A 14821-nucleotide genomic window follows, 5' to 3' on the forward strand; every position below is an offset into this window, starting at 1 on the left:
TCTTGAGGCTTGAGAATAATCCTTTTGGGTTCGATCCTTTGCTTTCCAGACCCAATGGGGCGGTCTCACCTCTGCCACTACAACAGGTGGGAGGGGGTCACAGTCCCAAAATTATGAGGGGTTCCACCCTCCAAGCTCCAGATGGCTGCTGTCTAGCCTACTGAATCAGAAGCAACAAACCTCCCACCCTTGAAACTGAGGAGGCAGCCCCAGTGATCTCTGAATCACCTTTGTGGGCATCCTTCTTCCTTTCCCTTGAAGAACAGCACATGTGTGCAGCTACGTAGCTCCACAGTCCAGTTCTGTATAGGGTCTAAGTCTGACAGCCTTCCTTCCTTCTGTGCTGGGGTGGCTGATCAGGTCTGTGGTTCACACTCATACTAATCTCCTAATCAAACTGTGGGCCACACCCTTAGTATAAACAGGGTAAGAATTTTCCAACTTTTAAAGTTCTAGTCAATTTTTGCTTAAGAATTCATTGCTTTGACTCATTTCTCTCTTTTGCCTTTAATGCTAAGCAGTCAGAAGGAACCAAACTTGCTCTTTCATCATTTCACTTAGTAATCTTCTCAGTTAACTATCCAGTTTCACAACTTGCAAGATTTACCTTCCGTAAAACATTATATACTTCAGCCAAGTTTTTTGCCAGTTTATAACAAGGATCACCTTTTCTCCGCTGTTCAGTAACGTGTTCCTCGTTTCCATCTGAGATCTCACCAGAATAGCCTTTGCCACCCATATATTTACTAACGTTCTATGTACTCTTGCCTGGAAAATCCCATGGGAGGAGCTTGGTAGGCTGCAGTCCATGGGGTCGCTAAGAGTCAGACACGACTAAGCAGCTTCACTTTCACTTTTCACTTTCATGCATTGGAGAAGGAAATGGCAACCCACTCCAGTGTTCTTGCCTGGAGAATCCCAGAAACGGGGGAGCCTGGTGGGCTGCCGTCTATGGGGTCGCACAGAGTTGGACATTACTGAAGTGACTTAGCAGCAGCAGCAGCAGCATGGATGATTTACATATTCTATAAAAAGAGGGAAGCTTTCCCTCCAGCTCACTCCTTTTCTTTGTGAATCCTCACCAGAATCATTGCCTTTAATGGCCATATTTCTAGCATGCACGTCACAACTTCTCCAGCCTCAACCCTTTGTACAATTCAAAGCCATTTCAATGTTTTTTGGTATTTGTTACAGTAGCACCCCACTCTCAATTTTGAAATCTGTATTCATTAGTCTCCAGAGAAAAAGATCCAATAGGATGGAAATGTATGTGTGGAGGATGAGACGGTTGGATAACGTCACCAACTCAATGGACATGATTTTGAGCAAATTCTGGGAAAGAGTGGAGGACAGAGAAGCTAGGTGTGTTACAGTTCGTGGGGTCACAAAGAGTCAGACATGACTACAGAGAGAGAGGGAGAGGGAGAGACTTATTATATGGAATTGGCTCATGTGGTTGTTTAGGCTGAGAAATCCCATGATCTGCAGCGGCAAGCTGGAGAGCCAGGTGAGGCAATGTTAGGTAGGTTCAGTAGGTATAGAACACAAGTATAGTTCCTGTGTGAGGGCAAAGGTCTGAGAATGAGGAGAGCTGAAGGTTTAAGTCCCAGTTTGAGTGTGAGTCCTACCTAAAGTAAGAGAAGACTGCTGTCTTAGTTCAAAGACAGGCAGAGAATGAATTCTTCTTTATTCAGCCTTTCTTGTTCTCTTCAGCCCTCCAATGGACTGAATGAGGCCCACCTCCACTGGGCAGGACAATCTGCTTAACCCAAGTCTACCAATTCAAACGTTCATCTCACTTACAATCACCTTCATAAACACACCCAGAATAATATTTAACCAAATATCTGCGTACTCCATGACCCAGTCAAGTTGACACATTAAATTAATCACCACAGTGGCATAGCAATTCCTGCCACAAAGACATTAGTGAAAACATTGTAATTCACTTCTTTTTCTTTCTGTTTCAGTTGTTTTCTTATTATATATACATAAAGAAAGGATTTAGTTAAATAGATATTACACAGATAAAATAAAACAAATATTTAATTCCAAGCAAAAAATTTCTCTAACTCCAATGTCTTTTTTCATTGTGCATATAGTCTATATGAACAGGATCGTTCATTATATTTTGTGACCTACCTTTTTCTACTTAAAAATATATAATTTGAACGTTTCTATGCTACAAAATATTCTTCTATGACATTTTAAATGACTGCATAATAGTCTATTGAATGGGTATATGACATTTTTCAGTCAGTCTCCTCTTGTTGGACATTTAGGTAGTGTCCAGTTCTTCACTATCAAAAGCAACTCTGTTACACTATCGTTACCTCTTAACGTTTAGTGAATGAAAGCAATACATGCCTTCTCTAAATAACAATACAGAATTGTGCAAGATAAAAGCAAAGCTCCTTATTTCTAGTCACCAGCTCTTCTTTTCCCCAGCGTTTCTATTCCCAATGGGGCAACCAATGATTAAATAATTCATTGTGTGTCTTTCTGATATTTTTTGTTTTCTGACTTCTTTTTCCCTTTTTTTCCATTCTGTTAACCTGTAGACTTCTGTTTTCTGCTCTTCTCATGCTCAGCCTTGAGCAGCCTCTTCACACTTTTTTGTTGCTTGGTCTGGAAATCCAGGGTTTCCCAGGTGACGCTGTGTGTGTGTGTTAGTCGCCTCACCTGCCAGCGCAGGAGATGGAAGAGATGTGGGTTCGATCACTGGGTTGGGAAGATCCCCTGGAGAAGGGCATGGCAACCCACTCCAGTATTCTTTCCTGGAGAATCCCACGGACAGAGTAGTCTGGTGGGCTACAGTCCATAGGGTGCCAAAGAGTCAGACATGACTGAAGCAACTTAGTATGCCCTGAAAAATCAGACTAGCACATCTACTAGAATTATTTAGACTTTGTCAAAATATTTTATGAGTGATGGCCTCACATCTCTCTGACTAAAGAGCATGAACTTCACTGGTTGCTCTTTCTGTTTGGCATTTTGTAATGGGCCTTTTAAACCAGCCTCCTGGCACTAACTGGGTCAAACAAGTGTAAAATAACCTTCAAATACAGTGAGGTGTGTGTTTACTTTTCATAAGCTAAGAGTGAACTACATTTAAGAAATATTTTTATATTAACTTTTCATGTGTTCATAGAACTGATCATAAGAGGAAAATTTTGTAAAATAAGAATACTTAAAGTTTTTTTTTTTTTTAGTGTTTTCATTCATTCAATAAATATTTAGGGACTTCCCTCGTGGTCCGGGCTTCCCTGGTGGCTCAGACATTAAAGCATCTGCCTCCGATGTGGGAGACCTGAGTTCGATCCCTGGGTCAGGAAGATCCCCTGGAGAAGGAAATGGTAACCCACTCCAGTATTCTTGCCTGGAGAATCCCATGGAAGGAGAAGCCTGGTAGGCTACAGTCCATGGGGTTGCAAACAGTCAGACACGACTGAGCCACTTCACCTTCACCCCGTGGTCCAGTGGTTAAGAATCTGCCTTTCAATGCAGAGGTTCCAGGTTTGATTCCTGGTTGAGGAACTAAGATCCCACATGCCTTGGGAAAACTAAGCCTGCAGGCCACAACTACTAAGTCTGTGCCACAATGAAGATACAACATAGCCAAAAAAAGAAAAAAAGAATGGCTTTCTCCCTGGGATTCTCCAGGCAAGAACACTGGAGTGGGTTGCCATTTCCTTCTCCAACGCATGAAAGTGAAAAGTGAAAGTGAAGTTGCTCAGTCGTGTCCGACCCTCAGCGACCCCATGGACTGCAGGTTCCTCCATCCATGGGATTTTCCAGGCAAGAGTACTGGAGTGGGGTGCCACTGCCTTCTCCATTAAAAAGTTATGTTTGTGTAAATCAACTATACTTCAACAAAATTTTTAAAAAGTAAATATTTACTGAGTACCTGTCACATGTATAGATATTAAGAACATCAAGGTGAAAAACCAAAGCTCTTCATCTTTTTTTTAAAGCTTTCAAAAGCACCGTTTAGGAAGCACCTAACAGTATATTTTGTCTTCTTTGCCTGGATCCTCTCTTCAAAATGTGCATTTGAACATTCTGTCTCTGAGACGTGTGGCAGTAAACTCAACTCTCTATTGATGACATGTTGGCACCTGAGTTTCTGTATTTCTCTCTATTTTCTTTCCACTACAAGCATAGTTCTACCCTAGCAGCTACAACAGCATTTAGCTCAGGATCAGGAAGGAACTCCTCTGGCTGCCCAAATAGGTGGATATCTAGGGCACTTGGATCCCCTATAGGTCCTTTTGGCAAAACTAAGTCTAGAGACCTTGGCACTGCAATTCACACCATTGTCTGAAGTTCACCCTTTCTTTTTTTTCTTCTTCTTCAACTATGAAAATTGCTGAAATGCCAGGAGTTTGGTTACGGGCGAATAGGGGAGTCTGGAATGTTTTTAATCCTGCTCTCAGTATTGTTGGTAATATTAGAAGAGCAGCAGAGCCATGAATCCAGTCATGCTCTTGGCTACAGCAGACTACCCTGACTTAAGCGCTCCTCACATGAAAAAAGACCCAGGGCTTTAGTTGACAGTAAATGCAACCTGAGCCAGTGATGTGACCTGGCTGCCAAAACTAGCAAATGTGATCTGAACCAGCATTAATAGAAGGCTGGTGGCTGGGACAAGTAAGGTAATAGTCCCAGAGTACACCCTGCAGTGGTCGGATCACACCTGGAGGATAGTGTTTCATCCTGGGCACTGCATTTTAAGAGTGATGTTGACAAGCTGGAATATGCCCAAGTTGGGCAATAGGATGATGAATGGCCTAGAAACTATACCCTTTGAGGAACAGTTAGAAGAACTGGGGTAGTTTACCCAGGAAACTACAGGCCTAAGGATGTGGGATAACCACCTTCAAGCATCTACAGGGCTATCATGTAGAAGAGTTGGTCTCTTCTGTATAATCTCAGCAAGCACAACTTAGACCAATGAGTGTACATTACAAAGCAGTTGATCTTGTCTCTATAAAAGGAAGCACTTTCTAGCCCTCATGAACACCCAGAAAATAGTAGCTTTGCAAGGTAGTGTCTTTACCTTCATTTCAATTCAGTTCAGTCTCTCAGTTGTGTCTGATTCTTTGCGACCCCATAAACCACAGCACGCCAGACCTTCCTGTCCATCACCAACTCTCAAAGTCTACTCAAACTCATCTCCATTGAGTCAGTGATGCCATCTAACCATCTCATCCTCTGTCATCCCCTTCTCCCCTTGCCTCAATCTTTTCCAGCATCAGGGTCTTTTCAAATGAGTCACTTCTTCCCATCACGTGGCCAACGTATTGGAGTTTCAGCTTCAACATCAGTCCTTCCAATGAACACTCAGGACTGATCTTCTTTAGGATGGTCTGGTTGGATCTCCTTGCAGTCTAAGGGACTCTCAAGAGTCTTCTCCAACACCACACTTCTAAAGCACCGATTCTTCAGTGCTCAGTTTTCTTTATAGTCCAACTCTCACATCCATACATGACCACTGGAAAAACCATAGCCTTGACTAGGCAGACTTTGTTGGCAAAGTAATGTCTCTGCTTTTGAATATGCTATCTTGGTTGTTCATAACTTGCCTTCCAAGGAGCAAGCGTCTTTTAATTTCATGGCTACAGTCACCATCTGCACTGATTTTGGAGTCCAAAAGAATAAAGTCAGCCACTGTGTCCCCATTTATTTGCCATGAAGTGATGGGACTGGATGCCATGATCTTAGTTTTCTGAATGCTGAGCTTTAAGCCAACTTTTTCACTCTCCTCTTTCACTTTCATTAAGAGGCTGTTTAGTTCTTCTTCACTTTCTGCCATAAGGGTGGTGTCATCTGCATATCTGAGGTTATTGACATTTCTCCTGGCAATCTTGATTCCAGCTTGTGCTTCTTCCAGCCCACTGTTTCTCATGATGTACTCAGCATAGAAGTTAAATAAGCAGAGTGACAATATACAGCCTTGACAGACTCCTTTTCCTATTTGGAACCAGTTCCTTGTTTCATGTCCAGTTCTAACTGTTGCTTCCTGACCCGCATACAGATTTTCAAGAGGCAGGTCAGATGGTCTGGTATTCCCATCTTTTTCAGAATTTTCCACAGTTTATTGTAATCCACACAGTCAAAGGCTTTGGCATAGTCAATAAAGCAGAAATAGATGCTTTTCTGGAACTCTCTTGCTTTTTTGATGATCCAGCGGATGTTGGAATTTGATCTCTGATTCCTCTACCTTTTCTAAAACCAGCTTGAACATCTGCAAGTTCACAGTTCACATATCGCTGAAGCCTGGCTTGGAGAATTTTACCTTAATAAGGGGTATTAGAATGGCAACTGGCTGACCAAAAAAACAGAAAATTCATGAATAGGATGAAGGATTTGGAGAGACAATCTGATCTAAGAGCCTGATCTAAGATTCAAAGGTTCTAATGAGAGAACCTCAGTAAGGAAGGAAGCGCTCGTAACCTTCTCCCCTTAGATCCCATACAAATATTAAACATAGAAACTATGTTAAATTGACTCTAAACAACAAACTGTGGAAAATTCTTAAAGAGATGGGAATACCAGACCACCTGACTTGCCTCCTGAGAAATCTGTATGCAGGTCAGGAAGCAACAGTTAGAACTGGACATGGAACAACAGACTGGTTCCAAATCAGGAAAGGAGTATGTCAAGACTGTATATTGTCACCCTGCTGGTTTAACTTATATGGAGAGTATATCATGAGAAATGCTGGACTGGATGAAGCACAAGCTGGAATCAAGGTTGCTGGGAGAAATATCAGTAACCTCAGATATGCAGATGACACCACACTTATGGCAGAAAGTGAAGAAGAACTAAAGACCCTCTTGATGAAAGAAGAGAGTGAAAAAGTTGGCTTAAAACTCAATGTTAAAAAACTAAGATCATGGCATCCGGTCCCATCACTTCATGGCAAACAGATGGGGAAACAATGGAAACAGTGTCAGACTTTATTTTGGGGGGCTCCAAAATCACTGCAGATGGTGACTGCAGCCATGAAATTAAAAGACGCTTACTCCTTGGAGGAAAGTTATGACCAACCTAGACAGCATATTAAAAAGAAGAGATATTACTTTGCCAACAAAGGTCCATCTAGTCAAGGCTATGGTTTTTCCAGTAGTCATGTATGGATATGAGAGTTGGACTGTGAGGAAAGCTGAGCACCGAAGAATTGACACTTTTAAAGTGTGGTATTGGAGAAGACTCTTGAGAGTCCCTTGGACTGCAAGGAGATCAAACCAGTCTATCCTAAAGGAAATCAGTCCTGAATATTCATTGGAAGGACTGATGCTAAATCTGAAACTCCAATACTTTGGCTACCTGATGCAAAGAACTGACTCCTTGGAAAATACCCTGATGCTGGGAAACGATCATTTTCTATCCTAAAGAAAGGCTCCAGGAAACATCGCTATTGATGTCTGAGGATATTAGAAATTTTCCTTGAAAAGACAGATACTAACACTTATTTCAACTAAAAATCCTATGGGTATGGACAAAATAGTTCGTATCAAACAGGGTAAATTTGACTGGGTAGTACAGCAAAATGCTTAGGAACTGAGGTTCAATGGGAGAAATGGGTTTTAAGTCTTTGTTCTGCCACCTACTGGCTGTGACATTACTGACATCTTGAGGAGCATCAGTCCTCACCTGTAAAATGGAATAATAATAGGACCTATCTTTTTGGCTTCCCAGGTGGTGCTAATGGTAAACAACCTGTCTGCCCATGCAGGAGATGTGGGTTTGATCTCTCGGTCGGGAAGACCCCTGGAGGAGGAAATGGAAATGGAAACCCACTCCGGTATCCTTGCCTGGAGAATCCCACAGACACAGAAGCCTGGAGGTCTGCAGTCCATAGGGTCGCAAAGAGTTGGACAAGACGGAAGCAACTTAGCACACACGCATCTTTTTGGCTGTTAGGAGAATCAGATAAAATAATCTGTGTAGAGACTTCCCTGCTGGTCCAGTGGTTGGGAGTCCACCTGCCAATGCAGGGGACACGGGCTCAATTCCTGGTCCAGGAAGATCCCGCATGCCTCTGGACAACTAAGATCCTGTGCCACAACTACTGAGTCCAAGCTCTAGAGCCCACACTGCAACTACTGAAGCCGGCACGTACCGTCCATGCTCCACAAGAGAAGCCACCGTAATGAGAATCCCCACGCACCTCAAAGAAGACTCAATGCAGCCAAAAAAAAAAAACTATTGTTTTAAAATTTAAACACAAAGGAAAAATGCGGAAATGTCACAAATAAAGAAGAAGAATCTATCTTGTAAAGCAGGGGACACTGGAATTAAGATCTCACATGCTACATGCCCAGGGCAACTGAGTCCAAGTGTTCTGGAGGCCCTGCACCACAGCAAGAGCCCAAGTACCACAACTAAGATCAATATAGCCACATAATTTTTTTTTAAAGGTAAAGTGTGTAAAAGCATGAATACTGTGCTGTTTTTGAAAAACACGTTTATTGTGAGTTATTATCCATTGTCTTTTACTCACTTTCCTACTGGAGCATTACTGTGTGTTTCTTATTTACTTCCATTCTTCAGTTTATGCTCAGCATAGTAGGTGCTGAATGAATCCTAGTCAGGGGTACCAGGGTGGATCCATAATCAGTCAATAGACCAAGTGCCTCCTGCTTACCCAGTCCAAAGCCGATCTCCAAGAATACTAAGCTTCAGGAGACTAGACTCTTGCTGAGAGACAGTAATCCATAGGTTGTTGTAGAGGTGCTCCAGAAAGGTGTGGAGATGTGTGAGTGTTGAGTGAGTCACAGGAAACCAGGCCAAGAAAGATGGGAGGGGACTTTGTGGAGAGGACACTGCTGAATGAACGCACAGCAAATTGCCTGCGTGCACTGCAAGCCTGCATCAGAGTTTTAATACTTGCTTGACTAGTCAGGTAACCTCTCAGAACCTCAGTTTATCTAAAAAGATGTATAAATATCTAGTATATGTCTACCCACTAGATTCAACGAAGTAATAATTGTAACTACTTCCTTGGCACTTCATCTGTCACAGAGTAAGTGTTCAATAAATGTTAGCCACTATGTTCTAACAATTTTGTAATACCTTATAATATACGACCTGCCTCTTGAGAAATCTGTATGCAGGTCAGGAAGCAACAGTTAGAACTGGACATGGAACAACAGACTGGTTCCAAATAGGAAAAGGAGTACGTCAAGGCTGGATATTGTCACCCTGCTTATTTAACTTATATGCAGAGTACATCATGAGAAACACTGGACTGGAAGAAACACAAGCTGGAATTAAGATTGCCAGGAGAAATATCAATAACTTCAGATATGCAGATGACACCACCCTTATGGCAGAAAGTGAAGAGGAACTAAAAAGCCTCTTGATGAAAGTGAAAGAGGAGAGTGAAAAAGTTGGCTTAAAGCTCAACATTCAGAAAACGAAGATCATGGCATCTGGTCCCATCACTTCATGGGAAATAGATGAGGAAACAGTGGAAACAGTGTCAGACTTTATTTTTTTGGGCTCCAAAATCACTGCAGATGGTGACTGCAGCCATGAAATTAAAAGACGCTCACTCCTTGGAAGAAAAGTTATGACCAACCTAGACAGCATATTCAAAAGCAGAGACATTACTTTGCCGACTAAGGTCCGTCTAGTCAAGGCTATGGCTTTTCCTGTGGTCATGTATGGATGTGAGAGTTGGACTGTGAAGAAGGCTGAGCGCCGAAGAATTGATGCTTTTGAACTGTGGTGTTGAAGAAGACTCTCGAGGGTCCCTTGCATTGCAAGGAGATCCAACCAGTCCGTTCTGAAGGAGATCAGCCCTGGGATTTCTTCGGAAGGAATGACGCTAAAGCTGAAACTCCAGTACTTTGGCCACCTCATGCCAAGAGTTGACTCATTGGAAAAGACTCTGATGCTGGGAGGGATTGGGGGCAGGACGAGAAGGGGACGACAGAGGATGAGATGGCTGGATGGTATCACTGACTCGATGGACGTGAATCTGAGTGAACTCCGGGAGTTGGTGATAGACATGGAGGCCTGGCGTGCTGCGACTCATGGGGTCGCAGAGTCGGACACGACTGAGCGACTGAACTGAACTAAACTGATAATATACGAATGGTGTCATTCCAAGAATAATTGTTTTCCTAGTCGTTGGACTGCGAAGAAGGGTTTCAGGATACATTGCTTCAGGCTTGACGAGCTTTAAAGCAAGGAGGCTAGAGCGGGCTTGACAGTTTCAGTCAAGTGCTTGCGCGACGTCGCCAAGCTCGGGGGGCGGGACCAGACTACGCGCGCAGAGCCGCACTCCCAGGGTCACGTGCGCTGCGGCCCCTCCCCGGCCCGGCCCGGCCCCCGCGGCTGCGACAGCTGCGGCTGCGCCTGCGCGGAGCCCAGCGCGCTCTGCGGCGCGGTCCTCCGTGGAGGCGGCGCGAACGGCCAGGGGGCGGCGGATGGCTCTGCGGGGCCTGGCAGGCTCGGGGCCCGGCTCCCGAGGGCCGTTGGACGAGGCGGTGGCGGCGGACAAGGAGCGCGAGGCGGCGGCAGTTGTAGTGGCGGGAGCCACGCCAGAGGACGATGAAGAGGACGAGGGCCGCAGCCGGGGCCTGCTGCGCTGGGACGGCTTCTCAGCCTGGCTGCACTGCGTGTGTGTGGTGGGCTTCGACCTGGAGCTGGGCCAAGCCGTGGAGGTGAGGCCCGGCCGCACCTTGTCCCCGCGCCGGGGCGGCCCCGGCACAGCGTGTGACCCGCCGGCCGGCCGGCCTGGACCCCGGCCGCTGCGCATCCGGGCGTGGCCGGCAGCCCCTCCGCTGTCAGCTGGGCTGCGGTCCAGAGGCAGTTCCCGTGGGAGGATCATGGGCTGTGGCTAAGGGTGAAAAGTTCTCTTTAGGCCCCTCCTAAATACTTGCTGAAGGTCGTATTTTCATTTTCTTTTAACCCGGTGTCACAGGAATAAGTAGAATGGTTAGCGGCACCCGGAGAAAACCGCAGGCAGGATGTTTGGGACTTTTTCAAGAAGCGAACAATGTCCCTGACATACGGTGAACTATATATAGTATAGTAGCCAAACCTCACACAACCAACTTTTTTTTTTTTTTAGACTCAGATTGTTTTGGTCATTTGCAGCGACTCTTAGAGCATTCCACTCAGCCTGAGCCATAATGCTTATCTCAGCAGAGGTTTTCGCCCTTTCCTGCCTTTGTTCCTCATTTCTGTTACTTCTTGATGTTGCTTCTGAACCGGCCTGAAAGCTACTACCAAGACGAACAGAAGGAAAATCGTTCGCTTGTGAATTTGTCGAGTTTTCAATCTTTATAGCGCCTTGTTAAAAGGCATTGTAATCTTAACTACTCTTGACATTATTTAGGGCCCCTTTTGTAACATAAGGGATTGCTAGTCTTTGTGCATCCAAGAAAAGAACGACCGATGCTTAGAAGATATCTTTGTTTTGGTGGCAATGACAGATTTTAACGAATCATCTCATTCTGACTTCAGTGGCATGTGTTGTCTATGAAAATTGTCCAGGGATGTATTTCTTAATGTGGAGTGTGTAGTCAGCCTGTCTTGTCTGTTATTTTATGCAGCTCGATACACGCTGCGTGCTTGTGCTTAGTTGCTCAGCTGTGTCTGACTCTGCCAACCTTTAGACTGTAGCTCGCCAGGCTCCTCTGGCCATAGGATTTTTTACGCAAGAATTCTGGAGTGGTTGCCATTTCCTTCTGCAGGGGAATCTCCTGACTCAGGGATCGAACCCACGTTTCCTGTGTCTCCTGCGTCGGAGGCAGATTCTTTACCCGCTCAGCCATTGTAAGATCTAGGTATTATCCTGGTTTTTGGGCATATGTATATGAAGAATATACTATAACATATTTGTAGATTAATACTACAATTTAGAAGAGAATCAAGAATTAATCACACTAGAGGATAGGGCTAAATGTAGTGCTTGGTGCATGACACTGTTCAATTAAAAACTGATAGTACCTAAACAGCACTTTAAGATGAAAACAACAGTTCCCAGACTATAAAGAAGAGATTTGTAAATCATCCATCATTTACATTGACATATTAACCTGAAGTTATATATATAGTAGAATACAATTTAATCAGAAAACATGCTGTAGTAGATTACATTTTTAAATAGTTAAAAGAGATCCATTTAGACTCACCATTTGGACATTATTTATAACACTTCTGTGTTTTTTCTGACCAAATAAACAATACTTAGCAAGTATTGGAAGAAGGCAGTAGCAACCCACTCCAATGGCACCCCACTCCAGTACTCTTGCCTGGAAAATCCCATGGACAGAGGAGCCTGGAAGGCTGCCAGTCCATGGGGTCGCTGAGGGTTGGACAAGACTGAGTGACTTCACTTTCGCTTTTCACTTTCATGCATTGGAGAAGGAAATGGCAACCCACTCCAGTGTTCTTGCCTGGAGAATCCCAGGGACCGGGGGAGCCTGGTGGGCTGCCGTCTATGGGGTCACACAGAATCCGACACGACTGAAGCAACTTAGCAGCCAGTACTCTTGCTGAAAAATCCCATGGACAGAGGAGCCTGGTAGGCTGCCAGTCCATGGGGTCGCTAAGAGTCAGACAGGACTGAGCGACTTCACTTTCACTTTCATGCACTGGAGAACGAAATAGCAACCCACTCCAGTATTCTTGCCTGGAGAGTCCCAGGGACAGAGGAGCCTGGTGGGCTGCCATCTATGGGGTCGCACAGAATCGACCATGACTGAAGCGACTTAGCAGCAGCAGCAAGTATTGAAGTACTCAAAAAATGTGAATCCCTGAGACTATTTAGACTATTTTGAATTTCATTTCCTATTTCTTTAGGTCTGTGGGTTTTGTTTTTTGTTTTTTTTGAAAGTCCAAGATGCAAATAAGTTACAAACTTCATGAGCTCTTGCCATTAGGAAAATAGTGATACAAAATTTCTACTGATTGTCTAGTGAGCATTTATGGACCTCCTGATCCTTTGTTCTCAGGTTAAGAATCACTGATTTTAGAAAGTGTAGGGTGAGGGTGGGGAAGGTTTCCTAATAAAGGATTCCAAGAAAAATACATTAAGAGGTAACACAATTTAATTTTGTTTTCTTTTCCTGAGAAGTGTAGAATATTGCCACTTTTAAAATGAAAAAAAGTATAAATTAACAATATAACAAGATAGTTGGAAGTATATGTTTCACTTTTGCATTATGGCCATGCATGTGCGCTAAATTGCTTCAGTCGGTGTCTGACTCTTTGCAGCCCTATGGACTGTAGCTTGCCAGGCTCATCTGTCTGGGATTCTCCAAGCAAGAATAGTGAATGTGCCCTCCTCCAGGGGATCTTCCCGACCCAGGGATCGAACCTGTGTCTCTTAATGCCTCCTGCGTTGGCAGGTGGGTTCTTTACCACTAGCGTCACCTGGGAAGCCCCATTACCACCATATCAAGGCCAGAAATGGACAGGAGGGGTGGCTGTAATGGGGCAAAAAAGGTAAGTATAGAATTGTGTTGGGTAAATGGATTAATAGCCTCAGCCCTACTTCCTATAATGCACAACCATAGGGATTCAGAAGCGAAGTTAATTGAAAAATAACTTAAAAACTAAGTTTGGACTGTATATCCTCCACCTCAGTCCTGTTATCAGAAATGCAGTTGCTGAGTGTTAAGTTTGAGAGTGACTTAACAAGTCTGTTCTGCCATGACAGAAAGTACCATTTGCAAATTTTAAACAAATGCCTAAACAATGCCACTTACTTAAGCTTAAATCCCTGCTTAAGTAGAGTATTGATCAAGAACTTAGATTCTAAAGTTGGACTGCGTAGGCTTGAATCTGTATGACTCAGGCCGTGTTGCTTAGCTTTCCTGAGCCTTACGCTCCTCTGTGACAGGTTAACAGTGCCTTCATCATGGCATTGTGAGGGTTAAATAACAATGTTGATGAAGCATTTGGAACAGTGCCTTGGATTCAGTAAGATCTATGTAAGTCTGTGTTTGGGAAGCACTGAAAAGCTCTTTTTCAGTGAAGAGAACCCCCTAAGTTTAGCTTTGTGAGATGAGGCCTTTAAACCTTTGTTTTCTCACGAGAAAAATGAAATACTAGAATTGGTTTTGTTTTGTTTAAATTGGGGAGCTTTCTCTGTGTAAAAGAAAAAAGTCAGATGTACCTTAGTGGCTAATCTGGTTGAAATGGGGCCTGTGTGTACATATTCGGTTTTGAACAACAGAAACTAAGCTATAGCTTAAGGAAAAAAGGTGCACTTGCTCAGGCCACAGAGGTACTTCAAGATGTCCAAGGTACAAACCTAAAGGGACTTAGAGAAAATGGCTAGAATCCAAAACCAGGAAAGCCTCCTCTTTATGCTCATGTTTTATGGATTTTGTTCCTGCTTTATGCTCCATTGCAAACTGACTTCTCTGGTTCTGTGATCTTTATGGCTAACTTGCCCTTTTCAGCTTTAATGAAGAGAGTAAATGTCATTTCAACTTTAATGAAGAGAGTAAATGTCATTGCCATTCCAAACACCAGAGGAAGATACTCAGGCCTGGTTTGGGGCAGATTCTCACTGTGCTACAATCAGCTGAAGACCTAAGTGGTTGGAGTAGTGGTCTGTGTTGCATAAAATGTCCCCTGGCAACCCTGACCTAGAACGGAACAGTGAAGGGGCTCTTTTGAGCTGGGAAGAGACTACAATAGGTGCTGACTACAGGAGGTATGCTCAGCTTCTTTCTCTTCCCCTGAGATGGCCCTAGCAGCACCACTGTGACTCCATGGGTCCTGTGAAACAAGGTTTGAAATCTTCTGGATTTTATATACTCTATGTCACTTCCAGCTCTGTGAAATT

General features: G+C 43.9%; 1 protein-coding gene across 1 annotated transcript in view; it reads left to right on the top strand.

Annotated features, from left to right (window-relative positions):
- Positions 1-10335: 10335 nt before the first annotated feature.
- DENND6A (DENN domain containing 6A) overlaps positions 10336-14821 on the top strand; it is a 47669-nt gene continuing 43183 nt past the window's right edge. Inside the window, exon 1 of the mRNA XM_069560618.1 lies at positions 10336-10679. Within this exon, the coding sequence (XP_069416719.1) occupies positions 10443-10679 (237 nt within the window). The 5' untranslated portion in view covers positions 10336-10442. The remainder of the gene's footprint in view (positions 10680-14821) is intronic.

The sequence above is a fragment of the Ovis canadensis genome, chromosome 19, assembly GCF_042477335.2.
Source record: "Ovis canadensis isolate MfBH-ARS-UI-01 breed Bighorn chromosome 19, ARS-UI_OviCan_v2, whole genome shotgun sequence".
Taxonomy (NCBI): Eukaryota; Metazoa; Chordata; class Mammalia; order Artiodactyla; family Bovidae; genus Ovis; species Ovis canadensis.